The sequence below is a fragment of the Pocillopora verrucosa genome, chromosome 11 (assembly GCF_036669915.1).
Source record: "Pocillopora verrucosa isolate sample1 chromosome 11, ASM3666991v2, whole genome shotgun sequence".
NCBI lineage: Eukaryota > Metazoa > Cnidaria > Anthozoa > Scleractinia > Pocilloporidae > Pocillopora > Pocillopora verrucosa.
Window position 1 is genome coordinate 9,924,739 of NC_089322.1, and position 27,893 is coordinate 9,952,631.

Genomic DNA, 27,893 nt, shown 5'->3' on the forward strand with positions numbered 1-27,893 from the left:
CGAAAGGAGAGTCGACTTGTGTACCATCAGTTGCTTCACGTTTCCCTTTGTGTATACAGTATGTAATTACTAAATTTGTCTATCTTACTTTTGTCATTCATCTTATTAGACGAGATCACGAAATTTCCGTTCCTTAGCCCTTAACTTAGCAGCATATGGAATTCACAAGCGCTCTTGCAATTTTAACGTCTATACCTTTACTATATAAAATAATTAGCAAACGATTTCGAAGAGGAATCCATATTCTCGCATCGAGCAAAAGCACTGCTTTACTTGTAATATGGGAAAGATGGGAAAGCGCAAATATCGATTTTATCTGTTTCGCGAACAAAGGAGTTAACACACACCGGAAATAGCGGCCAGGCATTCCTCGCGACTCCCGTACGCTTGTTTTCCAATTTGCCTGGGCCGCTGCCAATCACTTCTTGTGTAAAAACCTACGTAATCTGCTAAGTGGAAGTACAGTGGCTACTGTTGCTTACCGATATTTTCCGTCGGCAAAACGTAGAAGTCAGTAAATGTGACCGATTCTGCCCAGAAAATTTTATTGTGTGGAGCTTGGATATGTCAGGAGAGTTTCATTGACAGCTGGATTAATTACACCCCATGTTGTGAAACCATTATGAAGACATCGCGCTTTCCTTCGCTTTTTTTGTCACATACAAAAAAGGAAACGTGAGGCAACTGAAAGATGATTCATGCTAACCCGTCGGTATCACTTAGCACTGGCACAAGTCGACCTAACAGGCACACGTATAACTTAATAGTGGAGGATCGAAAACAGGAATGGAAAGAAACGCTACGGCCTAGCGCAAAAATTTTGACATACAAATAGTCAGTCGAAAAGCCGCTCAAAATAATTTTTATGATTCAATGAACACTCCATAAATCAGTAGCAGTTACCAGTATGTCAACTTCCCACCCCTCCCTGCGTACTAGTACTTCTTTCTCCACTAGTAGCAACAGTCTGCCTTTGGGTATACAGTATGTAATTATCAAATTTATCTATCTTCCTTTTGTCATTCATCTTATCAGACAAGATCACGAAATTTCCGTTCCTTAGCACTTAACTTAGCAGCACATAGAATTCACGAGCGCTCTTGCAATTTTAAGGTTTATACCTTTACTACATAAAATCACTGTTGGTACAATCGTACAAAGCAATCTTTTCTCTTTTCAGAGACACAGTTTTCTCTTTTCAGATACAATGAACACACACTTAAGTGTGATGTCACGCATTCCAATTCGTACATTGATGATCAAAACAGCACAACTTCAGCACTGGGTAATTTTTCAAATAACATTTTCGCCTTTAATAGCTTGAGGGCACACATTTTCTTTCATATGGCCTCTGCATTGATTCATTAAATTCACACAAGTGCAAATTACAGAATTAACATTTTCGAAAATAACATATTTCTAATTTACAAAGGAATCATTTCCCTTTCGCAAATTACCGATCCGATTAAATTAATCTCACAAATAACACGTTTTCATTTTGTTCCGTTTCGCAAATATTACAGTAAGCCCTCTCAGAGACAATGAAAAAACGACTTCGACATTTCGCAAAGACTCGAGAGAAAACTTTCCAATTTCTGAAACAGTCAGAGTTCGATAAGTGTTTGCTAACTGCAGGCCAAATCAAAATATTATGCACTAATAGGAAAAACCAAATTGTACAAATAAAGTTTTAAGTGTGCGGGCTGTGCGGAAATGGGCAACGGTAACTTTTCTGTCTACACATGTTATAGCACCTTTTGTTGTGATTCAACACGGTATGTCATCAAACAAAACAGTGACAGTCACATATTAATAAATGGTGAGAATTTATCATTCCCTGAATTTGGCATTTTTTTCCCCCATATGTACTCTAGAGACCTAGCTCTTTCTGTATATGATTTCGATGAACTTTGAGTAATTCACGCTTAACTGCCGCCGAAATGATCACCAAGAAGGGAATAAATTGGGGCTGCAGTTTTTGGACGCACTCAACCTTACAATGAAAGTATACGTTTCCTAATCGTCCAGTCTTATGCTCTCCATTCTGCCAATAGGCCCGTCTGGTGCTTGATATTATGACGAGGTCTTCTGGTGGGTTGGGAATAAAAAAAGTCTTCACCACGCCTAAGTTTCAAGACACCCTTACACCCGTAACACCTCACCAGAGGGCTGCATCTTTTAAGAAGGCTCAACTGAAAACTACCTTCTTGAACTGCCGGCGTTGATGTGTTGGGGCTATTACTCTGCAGATAGAATAAAATTAATGGCATTTTAGTTAACAGCCAAGATTAGTCGGTGGCTGCGTGGGAATTATGCAACGAGCCGACGGTCTCGCCAGATGCTAAATCTTTATAAACCTTAAGTCCTGCAGGCCATTTCTACAATTGAAAGGTTCTGTGATTAGGAGGACTGTTTTGCCGCGCATTATCACTACAAGCTTTATTTGATAGAGTTTTTATTTCGTTCAACCCAATTAGCTCACCAGTTAGTGAAATAGAACGACTTGCACAGAGCTAACATATAGCGGGACTTTACCATGATCATAGTCGATATAAAAAATCAAACGGTTGGCAGCATAATCACACAAAAAAATTTGAAACCTTTCACCGATCTAAAACCCGAGATAACAGAATCACGCATTACACCCTGTATTAACTGTGAATGATCCTTACAATATATACATACCTGAGGCTCTTCTATGTCTTTTTGTGTTGTTGTCTTCTCTGCTTCCTTCTCTGTGCCTCTGTTTCCTGAGGATCTTACTAAAGTCGACGCCGGATTCGATGCTGATTGGTCAGTTGGAGAGGTGTTCGTGTAACTCTCCACAACTTCCTCTCTTTTTTTATTTGTAGCACCTTTCCTTCTTTGTGTTGCCTTGGTCTTTTTTGACCTACGTCCAGGAGGGAGGTCCATGTGAATCAAGGCATCCACGTTAGGAGGCCTTTGGTTCGTTGTCTTGTAACAATGAACGAACTCAGTCAATGAACGACCCATTTCAGCCACAGCTAAAGTATGAGCACAAATGTCATACGCTTTAAAATCGATACAAGTGCCGCTGCACACATAATATGTTCCACGTCGCACGGTACGTTTCTTGCAAACTGCATACGATGGAGCATCAATTGCCTCGTTTGCCACATAACGTGGAAAATTGTCCCCTCTTCCAGGATCGGGATGGATATTTTCTTCTTTGCGCGCCAAAATCAACGATGCACGATGGTACATACGTGCTAGAATACTGAAGGGAACCCGGATAATGCCAAAATCTTCTAGAGGCAAACTCAATGGTGACATTGTGTCCGCTTCATTTGTGTTTTCCAGGTCGATAGGAATTATGTCAACTGTCTTTACTGGGAGATTGTGAAATTTTTTGAGCGCCGCTTCTTGTTGCGCTCTCGTCTTCCTGTAAAAGACAGACTCCTTCATTCCCTCTTCCTCGTAATTTTTGTCCATTTTTAGCTCTCCGAGCCAATAAATGCTAAATCCTCTTCTGTTCTCTGTCTTTTCACCACCGTCTGCAGCAACCTGGCAAATTCGGGAATAGAAAGCTTCCTTTTCCTTGTAAGTTGTTTCTCTCTTTGTAGAACCGAGTTCATACATTCATTTCCGTTCTGATCGTATACACCTGGTGGCCAGCCTAGACCAGCCATGGATCTCAATTCAGCTGTTATCGTTTGCCTTATAATTTCCGCTTTGTACTTACAAAAGTAAGTAACAAAGCGCTCTGAGAGTGGGTGTAAAGAAAGCCACTCCTCCTTCATTTTTTCCAGATTGGTCACGAACTGGGCGTGGCTTTCCGAGTCTGTAAGACCAGGAACCCTCTTACAACCAATATCTCCTCCGAAGATGTCACTTAGAATGACTTCTGATGGTTTGCCACGTATTCCAAGTTCGTTCATTTTTGACACTATGTTTTCTTTCATATGCAGGTCACAGAGTAAATGCTGGGCATAAGGGAGAGGTCTACCGAAACCCTCACCCAATGCCTTTTCTCCGTCAGTACCATATACTAGAACATTTTGGGTTTTTGCATTTAGCTTTATCATGGTAGACGAGAGCTCGTAATATCTGGATGGTTCTTTTTTGTGGTGAACTAGGGTTGGTCCAATCCGGACTGGATTCTTGTCTTCTTTGGTTCGGAGAAGGAGATGCCTGTATGTAGTAAGAGTCACATAATAGTCTCCAAAAATTGAAAATGGGATCGACTCCTAAAATACTGAACTGGCTAGGATTTGTGCAAAATCTTTCCACGTCCTTAAGTTGCTGGTCAGTGGTTAGGACAACACAAGGATCTGACGAGGTCTCTACTTTACGGACGAAGGCGTTCTCTTTGTCTCTGTTTCCTTGCTTCGCATGTCTATCAGCTCGAGTGTAGAATCCCCAGGTTGCTCTTCCATGGTTTTTTTAATGTTCTTTATCTGTTTTAGATTTCTGGCATGGCTAGCTGCGTTTCTAAAGTCTGAAATTGTTCCCTTTTCTTCGATACTCTTGAAAAACACCGTCTTGGGAGGGTCAGATTTCGCGGGCTCTTTTAACCGCTCCATGGTAGTATGCGAAGTGCGGTAATACTCTTTGGAAAGACTTTTAAAATTGCCATGTGGTTTAACTTTAACTTCGTGTTCATTATCATCAAAAACATATTGCAGAAGAGCAAAATCGTGAATCGTTCCGTTGGAATCTGAAAAAGGAGAAGATGAAAATTAATAAAGGTTTTGATATTTGAATACACTTGGTAACCAGATGTTGTGCACTGGTGTGATATGCTGTATTGATTAAAACCCCCTTTTGCTGGTCAGATTTGTTACATTATGACTAATGAGGACGTAAATTTTTTTACGGTGAGGTTTTGAAGATGAACGTTTTTCACTCGAATATAGAAAAATTTTGTTTTGTTTTGTTTTTGTCAATAATTTTGTTTCCTATTTTTGGCCACACACCACTTTTACGGAGCACGCCATAGTTTACTTATTTCACTTGAGCAGTTTGACCCTTGGTTTAAATTGACTTTCTCTTTCTTCGGAAGCTTTTTTCATTATCCATGTTACAAATGTCTTACTAACCTCAACTGTTTATTCATTGTAGCAGGAACCTCTCAAACTGAGGCATTGTCGTAATGACCTCGCTATCGCTAGGTTAATACCGCTAGGCCTCCATTTGAGATTTTTCCATAAGGACCTCACTGTTATTTATTTGTTAAAATAGTCTTACCTGTCAGATAAATGAAAATCCTATGCAAATCGGGGGAGGATTCATTCCTGTAGAAGCTTCTCGTACATTTATAGACCTGTGCCGCATGATCATCATATTCTGATTGGGAAGCCTTACGAACAGGATTCCTCTTGGTGGAAGCACGGTAGTATCATACTATATACTATATAGTATATCATACTATAATACATTGCTGTTTCGTCCCAGTTGGATTCCATGCACCAAGGTCGTCGCCAGAACATTTTTAAAGTGCTTTATGTGTGGGGCAGATATTCCCACCACAAAGACAGAATTTTCGGAGACAGCGGAAGGAACAGCACGTGCAATAAGTTCTCGAGGCGGATGGAAGAGGATATCTACCACTTTATTGGAAGCCAAACCCGTAAGCAATCCCTGTCGGTAGATGGGAAACATTGGGTCGTCGTTCAAGTAATCAGTTCCTTGTTCGTCTTCACTGCTATCGCTGGAGTCGTTCAACTGGTGTGTCAGCACTTTCTTATTTACCTTTTCAGCCACATTTCTATGGAAGACAGTAAAAGAATTTCATAGGTTTCTCAAACGCCACAGCGGGAGAGCAAAATTCTCTAACGTTTCGTGCAAGGTGTGGTGATCGCTCACCGACATCGTTTTGAAATAATCAGACAATTAAAATATACCCTTCAGAGTTAATTGTTTGTAAACGCGTTCAATGACTTCACTGTTTTGAGTGACTCACTTTTCTGATGCAAAGACTGGTTTGAAAAGGCACTCATCGCTGTCGCTCGTCTCAATATCCACGCACACCCTTGATAAGAAAAAAAAATCAGACTGATTTATTATTAGGTATGATTGTTTGAATTGTATGAAATAATTTAAATACTCCAGTCGAAAGTCGAGAGCAGTATTCTTGATTGTAACTTTTGTTAATTGAAAGTTCAGGTCGCATTGGCCACCGGAAAACTTGCTCGAGCAAACGACCGTCGAGTTTCGATTAATACAAGCACAAAAAAGCCCATTCTCTTGATAATAAAATATATTGTACGGAAACGTAAAGGAGGGCACCAATAATATTGGCCACCAGTGTTACCTTTTGACTGGCGAATCAATGAGCGTCAAGTCTACTTTCTCAACCACAGCGGTTTTCTCATAAGGTATTTTGCCTGTAGTCTTGTCACAGTTGTCATCATGCTAGAAGAGAATATGACGTCAAATTCAGGAAACAAGCACTAGTGGAGGACCCAACCAATTTTCTTTTTGCAAGAGGCCTACTTCTCTATACGGGAATCAACCTAAAGGGAGAACTGAGGACTCCTTTTCACAGTGCATGTTGCGTTTTAAAAATCAAATCATTTTATATTACACTCCCGGGACTTTCTATCAATCAAATATTTTTCCAAGTTAATTTAACTTCAAAACCCTCTGCTTCCAGATACTAAAAAGTGTATTTTTAACAGATGAACTGAAGTGCGTGACTAATATAGCAGTACAGGCTTAAATGGGGTAACATTGGCCCATTGTAAGCCGTCGAATGCCAAAAGATTCAAACTTCAATTTTCAGGATTCAAAGTTCCAAATTACCTGACAAAAATTTTATTTTTGTCGCCCGTGAAAATAGATCCTTTTCACGTGCTCTTATTTTCACGATCGTGATCGGAGCGCGAGATCTGGCCATCTACGCAAGCCTTGGTTTTCGCGTTAACAGTCCACTTAAACAATTCAAGTTCTGTCAAGTAAAATTTTGACAACGACAAGAACATTTTACTATTAAAACAATCCCCAAGAACAGGAGACTCAGCGGTTACTTCTGCATCACAACGAATAACGTCGCAAATTGCTCATAACATTTCCTATATGGTTTGTACCATTTCACTGAAAGGTTCGTGCCAACTTGCACAGGTTATTTTAAACGCAGCCCGAAAATACTTACCCGAACACGCTTGTTCTCCTTTTTGTACTTGCAGCAGAATCTCGAAGTGGATTCTTCATCGCCTGAACTATCCACCTACACAAGCAGACTACTTGTCATTTTTTAATTAACAGACTGAAAAAGCCATCCTTAGCCCAACAGATTGCCCTTCCCTGGATTTGCCCTTAAATAACATTCATTCTCCATGTCAACACCCTAAGAAATATATAGAGAACAGTATGCATGTATAATATGCATACTAACGTTAAGGCGTAAATTTTTCTAACTAAAAAGGAAATTTAGACGAATGGCACCTTAAGCTGAGGGGGATTTGCAAATAACCTTTTAGAGTTTGACTGTTAAAGAGATACGTTGAACATAATAAAGACACTTCACCTCCATTAAGCGCCTTCATAATTTTCTTGTATGATCCCATTTCTTCTGGGCCAACAAGAACGACACTCAGACCCTCCCTGCTTGCTCTAGCTGTCCGTCTACTGCGGTGAATGTAAAGCTGTCAACGAACACAGAGAAAGAATTTAGGAACGCAGAATCACATAAGATGGTTGCGCTAAAGTTAATACTTACATTGTGGTTACATTACACAACAGTTCATTATTAAATGAGATACAACTGAGGACGATAAACAATAACAAACTACTCCTCTCATATAAACTGCATTTGAACAGAGTCAATTTTTTTCCTAAATCAAAACTCATTAACTGAAATGAATTATGTTTTGATTTCGGTAGGTGAACCTCACACATTAACTCAAATCGGAAACAAAACAAAGATTTAGAAAATGAAGTTTTAGAAATAACTAAATATATGCAATTAAATAAATTTAGAGGTAAATAAAGAATTCAGGCGTCAACGGCGTTCGAACTTTGCTATCCACATTCTGGTTGAGCTTCTCTTACAGTTGAGACTTGTAGCCCACACCTTGGTCAACGCATGGTTGGTTGAAGCAATGTGACTTCCGAAGCCTTTTGTCAAGGTAGAGTTTCGCGGAGAATGAAAGCACTGCCGCCAAAAAGCAATCGCTCCCGTTCCCGCCTGCCGCACAGGCTAAGCAACTGCACAAGCTAACCAACCGTACACACATACTTACACGTCCTTACATCAAGGTCCTTCGGAACTTGATAGTGAATCACATGCTCAACAGCTGGTATGTCCAAACCTCTCGCGGCCACATCTGTTGCCAGAAGTAAGCCACTCGCACTTTGCTTAAATTTAACAGGCAAGAAAAGAATCAGCCAAAATTTCATTGGCTGGTGTGAGTCCTATCTAGCTTTAAATATTCTCTGAGGGAGGAGAGGGGCGGGTTTTAATCAGTCAAGGCGATCCAGTTATAGTCTATCAAAAAAGGAAATTCCATTGGTCGGTTAGTTCGTAAACTATACTCACTGTTTTGATAAAAAAAAAAATAGTGATAAGGTCAGGATGATTCTGATCCAAGGCCACATAGCACGCGTGTCGCCCAGTGTTTTGCGCAAAGCAAGTTGCGCAGTAAAGAACGTGAAAGACGCAACAGGAAAATAGCACGTTGTCTACAAAATTGGGTTCCTAATAGTTGCTTTGTTTTGTTGAGTTTTTTGTTTGGTTTTTTTTTTGTTCTGGTTTTTGTTTGTTTCGTTTGTTTCATTGTTTTTTGTATTTTTGTGTTTTCCATCCCACTCAGTTTTCACCCGGCCTGTCTAAATTCTTTAATCTTTGCCTTTGTTGCATGCTGGCGTGCAGAACCCACGGGTTAAAGTCCAGGAGCCTACACAAAGAGCCCAGTCTCCTCACGCAGTCTACAGTTTTGGAGAAAACCAAAGTACGGCCTGGGTACCGGGAAAGGAAATAGTGGAGATATAGGTCCTAGAAAGAAAATTCAAATAAATCTGAATGAGGTGATTTTTACAAGAACTGTACGTTTCGTAGTTCTCCTTCGATTTCACTTGGTACAACTCTGTGGCTCCGTGGATCATGTTCCTAGACAGTGCGGTGTACATGTAGATGCATTTGGCTCAAACCAACAATAAAAAGTAGTAAAAATTGTATCCTGAATCTCGAAGTTTTTCTCTTCCTTGTCAGCTCAACAATTACAAACCTTCTCTTCAATTACACATGAGATCTTTGCTTCTGTCAGGGTTTCTACGGTTCCTCTCTTGTTGGTGACATCGATAATTTTACAACTGTTCTTCTGCAGCCCAACTTTGTCCATCAGTGACACTAAAAATGTAAAATGCAAAGAGTATTGCTGTTAACGGAAGAACACAAGCCGGTCAACTTAATCATGTTTAACTAAGATGTTAGATAACAAAGACAAAAGCAAAACAACACAATACAAGCTTCGACACACTTCATAAAGCAGCAATTTTCGGGTTTTAAATGATGGATTATTTAAATCATTTCATTCCTTCAGTAATAGCTGATAAATTACGTTGATACTATCTTTAGCTTCTATTACTCTGAGTCAAATATGCCGTGATTTACCAAAGCCTTCTTCACTTGTGATCTTCTTTTCTTTTCCTTTCCTAGCTCTTAAACGACTTTGGAAGAGTTAAAGTTGCAGAGAAAATAAACTTCTGTAGATGTCTTCGCTTTGCAGTTCCCTCATCTTCATCATAATCACTGCGAAAAGGAAACATTAAAGTTAAAATTTCAGTTTACAAGTTGACAGTCATGAAAACCATTAATTTCAGAAAGAGAAGCCTGAGAGAAATTCAAGCTCCGATGGAAATTGAAGTCCATTGCCTCTTTCTATGAATGAGCTCCAATATTGAAGATACTTCTTGAAAGTGGCCTTGCTCCACCATTCTGTTTGCCTCGTCAATCACAAGATATCTCAAGTGCTCCAAACGGCAGACATTCTCTTCACCCTGAAATTAAACGCCGCCAGCAGATATCTCTAGAATCATCTATTCAATAGAAAGAGGCTACACTCCAATTTCACCGGTGGGTATATGAAAAAGAAAAAAAACGCCTGGCATTGATGTTTACAGAGCAGTAGAAAATGCTTACAGGAAAAACTTACACGACATTGGAAATCCAAATTCATGCTGAAAACTACACAGGACAACCGATCTCATGAGAAACATACCTACATGTACAAGTGTGTGTCGACTGTTTCAGATCTCTAAAAGAAAGTGAATCAGTACAACTTATGATACATGAGGTACTTACCTCGGAAATCAAATCCCACAGTATTCCCGGGGTGGCTACTATTACCTCAGGATACTTGTTTAAAAGCCTCTGTTGTTCTTGAGGTGCCATTCCTCCAACCACAGCAACAATCTTGAAAAAAAGGAATTGTTTACTGATTGAAATAATTTTGAGGTACTTTGTTTGGTGTGTATTTCTCCAATAAAAAATACAAGTTGAAACAGGACTAGAAAGAGCGGCAAGGGAGGGGAGGGTAGGGGGTAAATGGTACATCATAGGGGCTAGGATTGTAATTCTCTGAACAAAAGGGTTTTTATATACTTTGCTGGTGAAGGGGCGAAGATAAAATAAATATTTCAGTCCAGAATATGGTACCAAAAAACAATAGAGTTTATGTTTGAGGGAATAACTATGTTTTCAGCACTAACTCATCATTATTTAAATTGCTTAAGCCTATTGTGGCTACAAATTCATGTTTCCCCCAAAAAATAAAAAAATGCTTTCCAAACAAGAGATAGGTTTGCATTCTGCTCCACTGAAAAGAGGAAAATTGAAGGCTCAGGAGACAAAATTGACTTGGGCCAATTAAAATAAAGTAATAATTGAGTTTCTAACAATGGGAAAACAGAATCTAACTGTGGAGATGACTTCCAAATTGTCAATTTAAGTACATGATGTTACCTCTAAGGATGTGTGTTTTGTTGCCTGTTTGAGGTGATTTTTTATTTGTATAGCCAATTCTCTGGTTGGTGTCATTATCAATGCCAGGAGTGGTTTCTTGAGCTTGGATGTTCCATTACCAGTTTCTGTGGCTTTTGTAGCATTATTTTTGGTAGTATTTTTTGTAGTTTCACCTGCTTCTTGACTGGACTTGTGGCCAAGGATGTGGGTGAGAATTAGAATCCCAAAGGCTTGTGTTTTACCTGAACCCTAATAAATACATAAATTTTTTAATTAATATCCTTAAATAATAACCTCCTCAAAAATCAGCCATTCCTGGAAGCTAAACTTCTCCCAAGTGATTTCATCATAACTTCAACAGACAATTTCAAGGCATTATCCAATGAATGATATGAAAACTACGAAACTTACAACCTGAAGGGACTTATCTTGACAATCTTATTGTAATGCACATTTTTGTATAAGTAATGTTCCATCAACCAACAATAGGAAGATATAGAATGCCAACATAAAGAAGGAAGAGCTATTACATTAGTTCTTAAGAGAGCAAAATTTAACCATCAGTCAGTCAGTCTGTCAGTCAGTCAGTCCTCTCTCTTTCTCAAGAGGTACATCATACACATACTTTCAGCTCAACAGCTCTCCTCAAGAGTGCTTTTACAAAAGTCATATTTATAATTATTCAACAATCACTTAATACTTAGACATTAATTCAGGTCAAAGACCAGCTCTAAAGTAACAGAAACTGTTTGCCATAATGTGTGGGAAAGTCTTCTTACACATAAATGAGCTAAATGAGCTAGGTGTAGATCATAGTGGACACATGTACATGTTGAAAATTATTTTTTTCCTCTCTCTCTCCCTCTCCAAAAAAAAAAAAAGGATTCTTCAAAATAGTCGTGAAACCAAGTACACAAACAATACACATAAAAAAAAGAGACCTCCACCAATCTAACTGCTCTGATTCAACTCACTGTTTCTGCTGCACCAATGATGTCCCTGTAGTGGAATATTGCAGGTGGAAGGGAGAGAGTCTGTATAGGGGTTGGTGTAGTAAAACTCTGTTCACTGAGTCCTCTCTGAACTTCTTTGGGAACACCTTAAGTTAGACTTGCTGAGAGTTCATGTTAAGAAGAACATCATTCATCACTTTCCGCAAGGCTGTTTCCGTACCGTTACTCGGTTACTTATGAGCGTCAGCGGTGGTTATGGCGGTCAGACGTGTTTCGAGCTTGTCCGTAATTTTATTAAGTTTTTCGCTGTTAGCTTTGTTCTCTGTCAACTTATACTCTCTCAAGCTCTCGAAGAATGTTCAAGTGCATTACGGGGATAAATTTTTCAAGTATTTCAACTCATACTCGGTCGATTTGAATCTAATTTCGCCAAGGCATATGTCACGGATCGGCGGCCATTTTGTCACCTCACCTCACAAGAAGTTTCAGAAGTCAAGAGTGGCGTACTATTCGAACTGTACAGCCGTCCGCCATGACAGTTCTCGTAAAAAATGCAAGGAGTGTGATCGGACGATTGCTAGAAATCACCGTGCAACCATATGCGACTGCTGCTCGTTGTGGTCTCACATTAAATGCGGCGGTGTGACCCCTAAGCAATATCTAATTTTGCAGTCGTCTGGCAGTACATCGCACACTTGCGAGTCATGTATGGAGGCTCTTCGCCAATTACCTTTTGCGGACTCGAGTTTGAACTCCAGCACAAGTACCAACAGTTCTACTGGATCATGTTCCGACGATGAAACATGGAGTGAATATGATGCCTTGATTAAGAAACATTGGACCAACATTAAAATCGGACATGTTAATGTGGACCATATTGCAGGTTTTAAATTCTTTGAGGTCAAGTATTGGCTATTAGAAGGAAAGTTTGATATTTTAGTACTTTCTGAAACGAAGCTGGATTCCAGTTTTCCAGATAGTCAATCTATGGTCACCGGATATCGAATGTGTAGGGCTGACAGAAACATACATAATGGCGGTGGTTTATTGGTCTATATCCGCGCAGACCTCTGCTTTAAAGTCATTAAAGACCTTCCCAATCTTCGATTATGTGAGCGTGAACGGTACAAGACTGAATCGATTGTGCTGAAGGTGAGGATAGCTAAGAAGTGGGAAACCATCGTCGGTTTCTATAGACCTCCAACATCTGCGTCTATCCCACAATCGCTATGGAAATTTGAACTATCTTCAATACTTGAGGCGATCACAATACTTCCTGGTAACTGCTTTTTCGTAGGCGACTTTAACTCGGATATGTTACTACCAGACAAGCCGCCAAGGGATGGTAGAGTTATGGCAAACCTACTTGATATTTACGACTTGAAGAATTTAATACATGAAGCCACCCATATTACCAAGACATCAGAAACCCTACTGGACCTTTTTCTCACTGACAACTTGAGAAAAATACAGTCATCGGGCGTAGTCCATGTTAATATAAGTGATCACTCTCTTGTGTTTGCCATGCTCAGGGCATCGGAACCGAGAATACGATCTCGGAAAATACAATTCAGAAGCCTTAAAAATTTTGATAAACAGCATTTTCTACATGATTTGCATAATGTTCCTTTCCAAGTAGCTGAAATATTTGACGACTTTGACGATAAGCTCTACGTGTTTGATTGTCTCTACGAAGACATTCTTGGTGAGCATGCACCTTTGAAACAGGTCCGCATAAGGGGAAATCAAGTTCCCTTTATGAATGAACAATGACGCAAAGCTATTCGTCAGAAAAACCGTTTGTGGAAACGTTTCATTCGCGAAAGAACTGATACTAATTATGAATTGTACAAGAGACAAGGGAACATTTGCACTTCTCTAAGACGTAAAGCTATTAAAATTTCTTCGACAAGAAAAGTGAGTCGGAAAACCCAAGGGAGTTTTGGGACACATACCGCCCATTTTTGCATTCAAGGAAAAGCACGCAAGCAAATGACATAATATTAAAAGAACACGATGTCGTGATAACAGACAAAAAACAAATGGCGGAGCTTTTAATAGTTATTTTGTCAACATCGCGGACGGCGTTCCAGAGATTACTGAACAGAGTTATGGAAAAGAGTTGGATGTGCATCCTAGTATTCAGGCGATTTTCAACAACAATGAAAAGCTCGCTGTTAGAAACAAATTTGCTTTTTAATATACTAATAAAACCCAAGTGGAAGCTTTGTTACTCGAAATCAACTCCCGCAAATCCTGTGGTCATGACGGAATACCACCGCGACTGGTAAAAGAGTCTGCCAACGCGATTGCTGGTCCTATTGCTGCAATAATGAATCACTCGATCAGGACAGGACAGTATCCGTCGCGCTGGAAATTAGGTCAAGTTACTCCTTTATTTAAAAAGGACGATGAACTGAACAAAAGCAATTATCGACCAGTGACCGTTTTACCTGCGCTCAATAATGTTTTCGAGAGGCTGCTTTCAGCTCAAATGGGCGACTTTTACCAAAACATATTGTCCGAATACGTATCTGCCTACAGAAGGCACCATAGCTGTGAGACATCTTTGCTTAGGCTGACTGAGGACTGGAGGCGTAGTCTAGATAATAAAGAGATCGTGGCGGTTATATCAATGGATTTGTCAAAAGCTTTCGACACCGTACCTCATGCTTTGCTACTAGCGAAACTGAAAGCGTATGGTTTGCATGAATCCAGCTGTGCCCTTATCGGTGACTACTTGACGGATAGAATGCAGCGAGTGAAAATTGGTGATACTTATTCGGATTGGATGAGCGTGAAGCGTGGCGTGCCTCAAGGCAAGGTCCTGGGACCCATGTTTTTCAACATGTTCCTCAATACCTCATCTTTCACATTAAGTCTGTAAAACTAAACACTTATGCTGATGACTGCCAACTGTACACATCTGACGTAGACCCAGTAGCCTTGGAACAGCGGATCAATCATGATGTACAAATAGCAAACAAATGGTTCGAAGACAATGGGATGAAAGCCAACCCCGCTAAACACCAAGGGATGGTTCTTGGCAAAACCGATTACCCTTTCTCCTTCTCAACCACAAGATGCCTGGAACTTTTTGGAATAATTCTTGATAATGAACTTAATTTCAAGGAACACATATCCTCTGTATGTAAAAAAATAAATAATCAGTTCAGTGTCTTCAAAAGATTTGGCAAACTTATTTCTACCGAAATTATGCTTCGCCTTTATAAAACGTTTATGTTACCCCATTTTCACTACTGTTCAATGATATGGCACTTTTGTAATTCAGAGGACTCTGTTAAACTGGACACCTTAAATAGACGTATTTTAAGATTTGTTTTAAAGGACTGGGACTCGAACTATGATGATCTTTTAGACAAGGCAGGTGTGTGTGGTTTAGCCAACAGGAGGATACAAAATATGATGATTTGTATATTCAACTGCCTCCATCTTGGTAAATATCCGTGCTATTTGAAACAACTAATCAAGCTAAGATCTGCTGCTTACTCCCCAAGGGGCACCAATATTTTATCACTTCCTAAGCCGTTTACAACCACATATGGTCTAAATTATTTTAGCTATTCATCTGTCAAGTACTGGAACTCCCTCCCTGACCACTTTAGAAAGACTGTAGATTATAGTGAATTTAAGCGCAAACTGTTAGTGCACGGTTTCTGTTAATATTACATTAATATTACATTATATTATTATATTAATGATTCTAATATTATTATATTATGAATTATTTTTTTCTCTTTTTAGCCTTGTTCTTGCTGTAACTTTTAAAATTAGTAATTAGGATCGGAGATACTAGCTTGTAAGCTACACTGAAATCCGAGGATAAATAAAGCTTATGTATGTATGTATGTACGTACCAAGGACTTCCCAAGTACTAATATCTACCATGGGCTCTGAAGTTTAGTTCATTCAAAATAAATGATTTAGCTATAAAATATGACTGCATCTTAAACTCATAGTGTTGGTGGGAAATATCATTTTATTACAGTTGAACATACTAAGTTATTTGTACCTGCATAGATATGAAATATGTTTATAAAGGTTTCATAATCTAAATTAATAAACACTTAATTAATAAATAACAATACAGTAATAAAAAACTTATCAGTAAAATTACATTATTTATTACACCCATTTTGAAATCACTGGTGGTCCCTGTAATCTGATTGGCTCTTATTGATGCAATTTATTCGTGAATCACATCATTTTTCGCCTTAAATCACATCATTTTTCGCCTTAAATCACATCTTTTTCCAGCCAATGAGGTGGCTACACTAAAAACAAAACAACCAATCAGATTTCAAGGCTTGTTTAAAGTAACTGATCAAATTGCAGGAAAATGAAAGACAAAGAGTATCACATGGCAAATTTTGCAACTTTTGTTTCCAAAACTCTTACTCCCCCCCCCACCCCCCCCCAAAAAAATGGATGAATTTCATTTCAGACCAGCTCAGTACTGCAGCAATAAAATATTTGAACTTGCCAAGTCCTGTATTTGGGTGATTTCAAAATGGATGTAATAAAGTGGTAATTGAACCTCGTGTCATGTCTGAAATCATACTTGTGATTTCAAATCGAACTCACGCTGTGCACTCGTTTGATTTTGAAATCACGCATATGATTTCAGCCCAAATTGCACTCCACTTAGTTCAATTACCATTACTTATAGAAAAACATGTCTTTTCCAAGATAACATTATCTACACAAAATGTGTTTGATTCTCTTAATGATAAAATTCAAGGACAATCATTAGAGTAAAATTGTACTTTGTTTTGTGCATTTCCCATCCATAATTCCTAAAATTAAATCTTACCTGGAGGATCTTCCACCAGTCTATTGTCAGTGACCATTTCTACTCTTTTTTGCTCTTCTGACTGGGCTTTACTTTGGGCCTTGTTTTTCTTTTTCCTCTTCTTTTTTCCCTTTGTCTGTTGGTCATTCTTTGTGCTTTTTCAAGTTGTGTGGATGGTGTGGTAACTGTTTGTTCCAGATTATCCTGAAGATTTAAATCAAAAGCCAATACTATGTAGTTTTTTTTCCCCGTTAGTCAAACTTCTAGAGAAAACCAGCATCTATTCTTAGATATACATAATTGTGCATGTATGGGTAAAAACTGCAAAAATGCATGAGCCCCTGGGCCAATGCAGTCTGCTGTCTTCAAAAAATTTAGGACAAACTGCTCTCAAAATGATTTTGATCAATTGCTGTATTTCCATGTAGTTCTTGTGGTGTGTGTTGTTGTTGTTTTCTTTGTATTTGTTTGTTTCTTTTCTCATTTAAGGTACGACTGGCAGTTATCTTAGTTTTGATTCTCATGTCCAAATTATACACCCAATCTAACTCAGGAGACAAGTCATTCCATTTGAGTCAGGTTGAGGATTATTATTAAGCGTCTTGAAAATCGACTTGTCGTAAGACATTTCCACCTTAAGAGGCACGGTTTATTCAGATTTCCAGTATCACAAGATGACTTAACCACTAATTAACTTCTGGTGTGTCGATTTGTGAACGACTCAAACCAATTTGGATGTATTGGACAACCCTCAACATTTAATAATTAAAGATGAGTTATAATAAAAAATAAATAAACAAAAAAATTTAAAAAGATAAATTTTTCCCAATTTCTCGTAAAATACAAGGGTAATTTCACCACGTGCTTGAAGTGAATCTTACATTTGTATCTTCTAAATTTAACCATGCGGTATGTTTTAAAGCGTTTTAAGCAATTCACCTCCTGCAGCGGCCGTTCTTTTATTTTCTTCTTCTGAGCTGGTCCACCTGCACCAATTCCTGCTAGCTCTACTGGATAATAATCTTCCATGACTTCAAGGGACACAAATCCATCCATTTCGCCCGCAAAGAACGAAGGATCGTCCAATTCTACTGGTTCCCATTTTTGCGTCTTCCCTTTCGAATTCTTCTCTGCCATTATGGAGCAATGAGCAAAGAGATTTAATTGAGGAACTGAATGTAAACGCTCTTTTAAATAACAAACAACCGTTTTTGTTTATCCCTAGAGAATTAATAAAAACACTCTCACGTCGTCCGCCATTATGGATTACCCGCCAGAGAAGGACTGGATAAGAACTTGTACTGCGCGCATATTCAAACAGGAGCCATTCGCTGATTTATCACTACATGCCTTTTCTCCCTTCACCGACTTAGCTGAAACCTTTGTGAAACGTGAATGAAAAGACTAACATGGCGAAAGAACACCGTACATTCAAATAGGAGTGCTCTTATATTGAGTGCTTCAACGAAATTTCGTTTCTTATCAAGAAAGGCTTTGTCCCAAACATGAAGGTAAGTGAACGCGCGCCAAACATCAGATCGGAAGCTCAACTCCAGCTGAGTAGCGTGCGCGTCAAAATACACGTCTAACGATTTAATACGTGAGAATGTTGATAATAAGCTATAATTATCGAAATAAATCCCCTTACACCCGCCATATCCGTCAAAGTAATTTCCTTCTTTGAAATAAGTTTTGTCACAAGGAAAATTGTTTCTGGGACAACTAGATTTTGCTCTCCCCCTCCCCTCCACCTTTTCTGCCCACGTTACGATCAAATCCCCGCCCCCTGCCCCTCTCCACGTCTCTCATATCAGAACTGTTTTCTTTTTTTTATTTGTTTGTTTCAATCAGTGAATTCACGAACTACAGTCAAACCTGTCTTAGGTGGCACCGTATTAAGCACTCGCACTGTATTAGACGCCATATTCCCGTGGGTGACTGCTTAATACAGGGTTGACTGAACTGGACAAATAAATTTTGTCCTCACTTCCTCCATCAAACCTAGATTATATCCATTTTGTTGCCATCCCCCCTAATTTCTCTCCTTTTCCCCTAGTTACAGACTGTGGTGTTTTGCTGGAAATTGTTGATGCAAGAATGTCCTAATAAGTACTGGATTAGGATGTTCTAATTAATTAGTACCATGGACAAATTTTTACATACTGTTTCAGATACAAGACTTGAGGTGTACATTGCAACTATTCAACTCTAAAGTTCAAACTATTCTTTTCTTTTTTTTTTCTTTAAAGGTTGAAGGTATTTTAGATATATAAACAAGCTGCTCAAAAAGCTAATGTCTGATGAGCTGAAGCACTGGGCTGGAACTCAAGGTACAGTACTTTAAACATTTGGAATATAATACTGTTGTATTTGCTGTATTTGTCTTATTCCTTTTATACAATTAAATTAAATTGCTCTCCAGGTATTGGTGGTTTCCTTCCTGGTGTAAGGCAGATTGCAAATGTTGCAGCTTTGCCTGGAATTGTTGGTGTAAAAATGATCATAACTTTTTCTTGTTGAAATTACAATTTGAATCGAAACTTGTTCAGTCCTGGGCCCAGTTGTTCGAAGGCTGATAAGTGCTAACCCAGGGTTACATTTTAATCAGGGTATGTTTAATCCTTTGTTTAAAAGCCTTTTAAAATAATTTACCATAGTTTTTTTTGGGCATCCAATCATCAAATTGTAGACTAAAGGAATTGTACATGTAGACTGAATTTCATATGAAAGGTTTCAGATATGAAATCAGATTTGACACTGACCATTAGTTATCTAAACTCAGCTTTTAACAATCTGACCCTGTACTCTTGGGAAGCAGAGAAGGTATAAAGTGGAGATGACAGAAGAGTTTCTTGTTATACAATTTGTGTTTCCATAGAATTTTTACACAAAGATTTCACTTAAAGTGATGCCAAATAGAGCATCCAGTTATCCAGTTAGATCCAGTTAGATCCAGTTAGATCCAGTTAGATCCAGTTATCTCATGCACGATCTTGAGAACACATGCAAATCAGTTTTTCCGCTTTAAGCAAAAGCCCTTAGAACTGTTTTTCTAGGAGTTTTCTTAAGTTCCTGTTTATTTCCCTCAAAAAACAAGAAAACTGAAAGTGAAAAAAGGCAAATAGAATTAAAAGGCTACGTTTATTATTTAAACTTTATGTGCTGTTATTTACTTTGTCAATGGAGTTCCTAGGCCACTCATGCAGATCACAACACAATGACTCAGTTTAATTCTAGCCATTCTAGAAATAACATTCCTTCACTTCTTCTTTGCTTATGGACTACAATGCTTTTACTGTCACTTTGATACCTATTTTTCGACGGTAAACCCTGTTTCAACAGGAAAAGAAAGCTGTTTAAAGGTGAAATCTGAGTAGAAGGAATTGCTTTCTACCATCGGAACACTGTTTAAACACCATACAAACTTGTTTCCAATACCTCTAAATATAGTGGTGCAACCCTGTCAACCCAATTCTTCACAGCACCCTTGCAACTCAGGTATCAAAGTGATGTCAAATTGTTGGCGTGACTGAAAACCCTGTTTCAACGGGAAAAGAAAGCTGTTTTAACAATGAAATCTGAAAAGTAAGAATTATTTTCCACCATAAATGAAAAATGAAAATGATAATCATAATGATTTGCATATTTAGTTCAGGGCATGAAATTGCACCTAATACAGGTGCCAATGCGACTAAATTTTTCACTTTGGTGACCAAATCCTGAAAATCAATCGCCAAATTGGCGACAAGCATGTTTCATCATAACCTTACTGAGAGATTTAGTGAATTAAAAAGATTTGCGAAGATAAATCCATGGCAAACTTCCTCGTTAAATTTGTTTTCAAAACACAGCACGTGCATTTCAAGCAATGACTTGATGCCAGCTTGGATTTAGGTGAGCTTGAATGTTATTTATCATCCATCCTAGTGTTCACTTTGTAGCACTTTAAAGATCTTTTCCCTAGTTTAATTTTGGAGGGTCTATCTTGGACTGTGACAGTGTAAAAAATGGTTTTGTTTGTCTTTGAAAATGGCGACCAACTCTTTTTGAATTGGCAACCACTTTGAAGAATTTAGGAGCCTATTGGCTATCAGAAAAAAAAATTAATTTCACGCCCTGTAGTTAGAAAGAAGTAGTCAGCTTTAGGGGTTTTTAGGGCTTTTGAATTCTGATTAGGTATTGTTTCATCATTCTTGTTCTATTATTTTATATCAGCGCTACTAGATTTGATCAAGTGAATTTGCTAGCTATCTTAGAATTTCATCTCTCTGCAGCCAAGAGGAATGTTGTGATTTACTTAAAAAAAGTATTATCTGGTCCTATCTGCTGTCTGGTGCATTGTTGAAAGCACTTAGCACACATTATTTCCTTTAATTTCGTTAGTTGAGTTCGTGTGCCACTGCACAGTAAAGATAAATCAAGAAAGCCTGCCTGTTGGTTTGTTTGTTTGCACTTCAAGAATGAATGAAGACACAAATAGTACAGAACAGAAATGAAGATGCCCCCTTTTACTTTGACATAGTTTAAAAGTACCTTGAACTATGGAAAATCCCTCTTTGAACATTAACATGATTTGAATTAATTTAAGCCATGAGTTCAACCTAGTATGGTATCTGGGATTGTGGCTTAGTCATCATTATGGGTGGCCGTCACCACCAAAAATACCAGGATGTCAAATAGATCAGTAAAAACAAAGCTGGTTTAAGGATCAGCTGCAGGACAGCATAGCTAATAAAGGAATGGCATGGTCAAATTATAGACAGTTTACTTTTCCTTCATGAAACAGAACACCCTAAACATGAATAGTTTAGCCAAATGATAAGCGGTCTAGTTGCCCATGTCGAGTTGGAAATTGAAATTGTGAAATGGACTAGCTCAATTGCAAATAACTCAGCACTCATTTGCAATACAGTAAACAAATGGTGTAGCCTTGCGTCAAATGGGTCAGGGTAGTGTCAAGTAGCACAGTGTACACACAGGCAGTGTAGTGTTGTGTGAAATGGCTCAGTGTAATTTTGAATGGTACAGCTTACACATAAACAGTGTAGCATTGTGTGAGATGGCACAGCATAAATTCGAATGGTACAGCGTACACACAAATGGTGTGGCGTCGCATGAAATGGCTCAGCTTAATGTTGAATGGTATAATGTACACACAAATGATGTAGTGTTGCGTGAAATGGCTGTTGTTATCAGTGTCTGTTGTCTACATTTGCAGTAGAAAACAGACAAACAGAGGAGTTTCTTGATCACAGTGCAAATTTCAGGAAGATAAAAATTACCTTATAATTAAAAAAATATGTGCAAAAGACATTATAGTTAGCTAAAACAATTCTACTGTATAAAATAGTGGGAAATGTTTGTTTCCTGTGTTTACACAAAAACTAGCAACTGTACAGTGCAGAACCCAGCTAGTCTTGAACTCTTGAGGGAAGCAACAATTTGCTCAAGACATACAGCTGGGAGTTTGAGATAGTGGGGTAAATTTGTCTGTGAAACAGGAACAAGGGATGCTGCTCTTTGTTTGAGATAGGGAGTTTTAGATAGCTGAGTTCCAATGGTTATGACTGAGAAAAGCAGGGCAAATCCAAGGGAAATGGGTTTGAGTTTGAGGTAGTAGGGTTCAACTGTACTGTATTTACCTGTGTATAATATGCACTTTTTTCTATAAAAATAACCATCAAAATCACAGTGTATTATACACAGATTCTATTGTTTGTCAAGCAGGTCCTAATATGCATACGTTAAAAAGAAAACAAAGAAAGTAACAAAAGCCTAGTAGTAACTGGTCTTTATTAGCTTGAGGTAAATAATCTACCAATGAAACATTTTCAATTTTGATCCACAAACACAACAAAGAAAGTAACAAAAGCTTAGTAGTAACTGGTCTTTATTAGCTTGAGTTAAATAATCTACCAATGAAACATTTTCAATTTTGATCCACAAACACAACAAAGAAAGTAACAAAAGCCTCATAGCAATTGGTCTTTATTAGGTTGAGTTAAATAAGCTACCAGTGGTGCCTAACCTTGAAGGTATCTCACAGCATTCACAGCAAACAGTCACCAAATTAGGTATTAATGTGTCACAGCAATGCAATTTTTTAGATGCACATTTACTTTACTATTACTAGTAATAATTATTTTGTAAGGTGCAATTCCCAAGTGGCAGTTGTGACCACAACACGTGTGCACTTGCTTAATGGCAATTGTCACATGAAAATACCAAATACTTCTACACTGCATGACCCTGTAAGCATTATAGACATGTTGGTCTAAAAGAACATAAATATAGAGATTTTAAAAGCATTTCACATTCAGAGGAATTTTGAATTATATTTGTGGCATCAAATATTGTGGTTTCTCTGATGTTGTCTTTGCAAGGGTCAGGTACAATAATTGTACACACAGGTACTTTACATTACTCAAAATTATTTTGAGTAATGTAAAGTACCTGTGTGTATACCTTCTCTAGGTAACCACACTATAAGAGATAAATTGAAGACATGAAATTTAGATTTCACCAAGTATGGCATAAAATATATCTCCAAATGTTGTCTCTGCAACAGACAAAATACTGAGGAATGACCTGTAATTTGAATATTTAACCAAGTTTGAACTGTATGCAGTTGAACCTCTATTTAAGTGTCTATCACCCTTAAATAGATATTTTCAGAATCAACTCTATGCACATTGAATAGTTAAATGGTGAAATATTTCTTGTTTTTGAATTTACAAAATGCTAATTAGACGATGTCAACCTGGGAATTTTCCATTATTTCTATGCCAACTTACAATGTGCAGTATACAGCTTGAGGATAATTAATTTGATAAATACAAAAAATAAACTGTGGATAGTCAATTGATTGGTAAAAAATATTACTTGGAGGTGAAAACAAGTAGTTGTATAATAAATGATTCCCATGTTGACGTCATTAATTAGCATTTTGTAAATTTAAATCTATATAGCTCAATAACGCGACGTTCAAAACAAATATTTCACCATTTAACTGTTCAATGTGCGTAGAGTTGATTCTGAAAATATAATTGTATTTAAGGGTGACAGGCACTTTCAGTGGCCATACTTTAATCAGTTACAGCCACCAACTATAACAGTCATTGTTTAATTCTAGAACTGGAGTGTCATGGCAGCAACTTCCAGACATGGTCTGTTCTCGTTATTCAGTGGTGACAAGCCTCTTCTCAGTTGCCATGATTTAAATATTGTGTATTGTGTCAACCCAGAAGAATCAGGGAGCAGAGCCTTATTCAAATAAATCATGGTGAGTTTGTTGTACTTCCTTAGTGAGCACCCAACTATTCATTTCAGTAAAGCTGTTCAGATGGCGTATGACAGCTAAAATTTGTGTTAGTGGTTTCTATGCTTTGCATTGTTTAATTTAAAGGGGTGAGTGGAATAAAGCCGTGAGTCTGATCAACTGCTAGATTCTCCTTCCAGTTTATATTGTATATGCTCGTGTAACGAAGGGAGAATTTGGCTATAAATCAGGAGTCACCTAGGGCCTTATTCCAAACATTATTTTGAATAAGGCCCTAAGTGACTCCTGATCTGAAGCCAAATTGTTACATGAGCATATACAAGACAAACTGGAAGGAGAATCTTGCAGTTGATCAGAAGTCACTTAGGGCTTTATTCCAATCACCCCTTCATTTCGCACCGTAAAATTTTCGAACACTACAAACACATGAAATTTGCTAAATTTTCGGTCATTTTTACTAAAAAAAGGTCACGTAGAAAATTTTGGACAACAATTTTCAGCTGGCATTTTTCGGAAAAATCACATTTTCCAAAGAATTTTCGGCTAAGTAAATTTTCAGCTGGAACATTTGAACAGGTAATATTTTTCTAACGATCTGTAGGTTTGTATATGTTTGATAAATACATGCGGCGCAATAATTTTTCCCACATACAGCACAGACAAGAACTCTCCCCCACTAAAATTGCACCAAAAGCAGACCTGAGCAGAACATACTTTCTGAAGTGAACCCAACCAAACTTCAAGCCCATATATAAGCTATATAGGTATGTGCCGCCTAATAGGGTCGGGTTTTTGAGCCTCTGGATCCATAAATAGGGTGTCTTATTCGCGATTCTGGGTCTGCTCATGTTTGCACTGATGTTTGCATGTGAAGTGGGGGTTAGTTCCAGTCGGTACTGTAACTGCAACGACAATCCAATCGGAGGGTTCAATCGACGGTGAGGAAAGAGGCCTCACTACTCTATGTACAGTACCTCTCGCGTATACGTTAGCTGCGCAGGCGAATTTCATACGCTCCGACGCAGGGTAGTCAGACGCGTATATACGATTTTTCTGCACGCTCGGTCGAAAAAAATGCGCGATTCATGTGCCTTTGTTATTCAGTGCTACAAGTTTCCTTTGTATTTCATTGTTGTATGAAACAAAGGACTTCTAAGTTTGAAAAAGCGATGAGTAGACAACGGAAAATTTACATAGTGAAATAAAAGCTTCGCGAATTTTTCGGATAACGAGTAGTAGTAGTAGATTGATGTTAAGCCTTCTGATCACCAACTACATTTATGATTTGTAACGTTCATATTTGTCATATTACAGAATATCCAAACTGAGCAGGAATTGTCCCCAGGCCCACCGACGTGCTGGCACACATTGGCTATGTTCCTCGAACAGTCATTCAGTACGCTAAGTACTTTCTAAGAGGCAACAGTAACGTTGAACTTTTCATGGTCAAGGCAATTACTAATATTCTACAAGTACTAGAAGACGAAGCACTGTAGACTCCTGATAGGTCCAAACGTGTGCGCATCAGGTCACTAGCGATGATAAATACTTGCAAGGCTAGTGATCACCATCAACCTTTTCCTGGTCTTGTTTGAAACCACCAGGATTCGATTTGAAAGAAGTATCCGTCGTTAGCCCTCTGATTGAAGAAGCTGTTGTGCAGTTTACGTTGGAAAATCCTAATTATTTGTTGGATGTAGTAAGTATTGATTTTTTTTACTCTGGCGATCAAATCCTGGGGTGGGGGGCCGATACTGAACTGACAGGGGGGCTCGGCCGTACCATTTTGAGTGTAAAATTCCAGATATGGTACTATTTAGGGGGGCTGTTGAAAAAAACAATTTTATAATTAACTTGGTACCATTTAGGGTGTCAATTGATTACTAATTGGAATCTGGTTACCGGTTACCGATTTCAGACTTTCAGTTACCGGTTACCGATTTCAGAATTTCAGTTACAGGCTACCGATTCCCCGTTTGGTAAACAGACAACATTTTTTCCATGCAAAACATTATAGTAAATGTGCTCGACTAGTACCTCGTCTATTAACAACAAATTAAGCGCAAGAATGAGCAGACAACCAAAACATGTCGAATTCTTCATGACACATCTGAAATGGGTAACCGATAACCAGATGCCAATAAGTCAGTCAACTGATTTGTCATGTAAAGCAGAGTACAAAGATATCATTCTCGATCAGCTTTTCAGTCAACCTACAGTGCCTTTTAGGGGTCATTTTTAGGGCCACAACCGAGCCCCCCTAGTGTCAGTTCAGTATGGGAGCCGAACTCCCCCCTCACCACGCCCCACGGGGAACAAATCTGCAGGTTCCTAGGCTGGTTAACCGCGGTCAAACGAGAGAAATTTGCAAAAGTTAAACTTAAAGGTTAAAGGTAGTCGTTTTCACTGTTTATTAAAGTTTAATATAATGCCAACATATTTACCAAAATTTACCAAACGTTTTGAAAGTTTACCAAAAAAGTTCTAAATACTGTGAACCGCAGAATCGTCGGCGCCATTTGTCAACACAATTTGGATCAGGCGCAAAGAGTTTTGGTCAGTTTTCCACGGAAAAAAAGATCATCATTTTGAGAAAAATTAAAAGGTAATAACGTGAACTAATTTTTTTACTCATCCTTGCTTACATTAAATAAAATCCCACTGAATAAAACGAAAACCGCGTTGGACGTTTGACCGCGGTGGACCAGGCTGGATACATCCCTGCGTTTGGTAAATGAAAGAAATAATTATGGCTTCATTCATCATTCATTCAGCGTGTTACGCCCCAAAGCATTAAGTATAATGAGGCTCCATCTCTTCATCAGGTGGATACCATAAAAGGCCTATCTGCAGGGAGACCTGGCAACTTAGTTGGCAAATATTGGGAGAAGCTGATATTTAGCAATCTCAAGGAATGTGTGAAAAATGAGTATTCCTTCAAGGAAGAGGCATGTGATTCCACTGCTGCTAGATCCTACTTAAATTTGTGTGGACATCAAAGTAAAACAGATACGAGAAAATCGATAGAGCAGATAACTAGAGATAAATATAGTGCAATGATAGTCCATTGTCCTAATACCAGCGCCTTTGACTTTGTCATCGTTCATAAATGCAACAAAATTCATGCCATTCAGGTAACCGTTCAAACCGCTGCGAAGAAATGTAACGACAGTGACTTTTTCAAGACTGAAAATATTCACTTTACGTATTTACTAGCGCCTTGTGAGGTCGACTTCAACGCTATTAAATTGAAATAAAAGTTATATGATGCATATGTGGCGTATGGTTTGCGAATTGTAAATGGAGCCAGTTTCCTAACTCAGAAAGAATGGAGTACTTTTCAATTTGGCGTCGAAGCCACTTGAAGATCTGTCTTGGCGTGGATTAATAAAACGGGTATTTCATCTGCAACATGTTTGTTGCCCATGTGGAAAAAGGGACTTCTCTTCTCATGAGGCTTGAAAGAAACCACCCCGAACATACGGAAGATTGCTGAAGTTTACCCCCTCTTATTTTGAAAACGAGCGCGGTGACCCCCATTTTTATTTCATTTATTTCTGAACTTCACTTGTATCGATCTTTGTTTATGCAAAGTTTCAAAACTTTTCTATAAGTCCCGAACTACCTTAAAATATATGCATTAATATATATACTAATTAGACTATTATATACTATTTACGTGCATATAATGAGACGAGATTATACAAACATTGACATGTGTCAAGAACTACAAAAGTAGTTCAAATTTTCTACCGCCATAGCGAACAAAACAAAACTAGACCCTGTGAGCAGGGTAACTGGGATACCTGGATGGTACTGGATCCTTGGAATCAAGTGTAGTGATACTACGGGTGTCGGACTAGTATACTGAAATAGTGCGCTCAAGTCAAAGCCAAAGGCATACACCTATTTCAAAACATAGGC

General features: G+C 38.3%; 3 protein-coding genes and 1 long non-coding RNA gene across 14 annotated transcripts in view; 2 read left to right on the forward strand and 2 right to left on the reverse strand.

Annotated features, from left to right (window-relative positions):
• LOC131795358 (uncharacterized) overlaps positions 1–17,956 on the reverse strand; it is a 37,556-nt gene extending 19,600 nt beyond the window's left edge. The window contains exons 1-14 of one of the 10 annotated variants that reach the window (XM_066174420.1): positions 17,630–17,956; positions 16,712–16,894; positions 10,925–11,173; positions 10,265–10,375; positions 9,575–9,712; positions 8,811–9,310; positions 8,215–8,319; positions 7,490–7,607; positions 7,115–7,189; positions 6,275–6,375; positions 5,924–5,992; positions 5,209–5,728; positions 2,686–4,678; positions 63–2,243 (exon numbers count right to left, since the gene is read on the reverse strand). In XM_066174420.1, coding sequence (XP_066030517.1) covers positions 2,031–2,243; positions 2,686–3,600 — 1,128 coding nt within the window. In that variant the 5' untranslated portion in view covers positions 3,601–4,678; positions 5,209–5,728; positions 5,924–5,992; ... (8 more) ...; positions 16,712–16,894; positions 17,630–17,956 and the 3' untranslated portion in view covers positions 63–2,030. Of the gene's footprint in view, positions 1–62; positions 2,244–2,685; positions 4,679–5,208; positions 5,729–5,923; positions 5,993–6,274; positions 6,376–7,114; positions 7,190–7,489; positions 7,608–8,204; positions 8,356–8,810; positions 9,311–9,574; positions 9,713–9,835; positions 9,961–10,264; positions 10,376–10,924; positions 11,174–11,898; positions 12,424–16,711; positions 16,895–17,629 lie in introns of those variants that run through there. The other 9 variants (XM_066174417.1, XM_066174419.1, XM_066174421.1 and 6 more) reach the window with 9 other exon arrangements.
• LOC131786055 (ATP-dependent RNA helicase ddx24) lies at positions 9,616–11,594 on the reverse strand. Its single transcript, XM_066173970.1, has 5 exons — positions 11,550–11,594; positions 10,925–11,173; positions 10,265–10,375; positions 9,836–9,960; positions 9,616–9,712 (listed from the first exon to the last, which is right to left on the reverse strand). Exons 1-5 carry the CDS (start codon positions 11,592–11,594, stop codon positions 9,616–9,618), a joined length of 627 nt encoding a protein of 208 aa, XP_066030067.1.
• On the forward strand, positions 12,316–13,781 carry LOC131795356 (uncharacterized). The gene has a single exon (XM_059112932.2). The coding sequence runs from the start codon at positions 12,316–12,318 to the stop codon at positions 13,648–13,650; it is 1,335 nt and encodes a 444-aa protein (XP_058968915.2). The 3' UTR covers positions 13,651–13,781.
• A 56-nt stretch (positions 17,957–18,012) lies between the features above and the next one.
• On the forward strand, positions 18,013–27,232 carry LOC131786050 (uncharacterized). Of its 2 annotated transcripts, XR_010719137.1 has the most exons (6): positions 18,013–18,201; positions 18,940–19,020; positions 19,113–19,299; positions 23,823–23,972; positions 25,284–25,668; positions 26,795–27,232. It is a non-coding gene; the product is annotated as an uncharacterized lncRNA (long non-coding RNA). The 2 variants fall into 2 exon arrangements; XR_009340337.2 differs by lacking the exon at positions 19,113–19,299 and having other exon boundaries at positions 18,017–18,201.
• Positions 27,233–27,893: the final 661 nt, after the last annotated feature.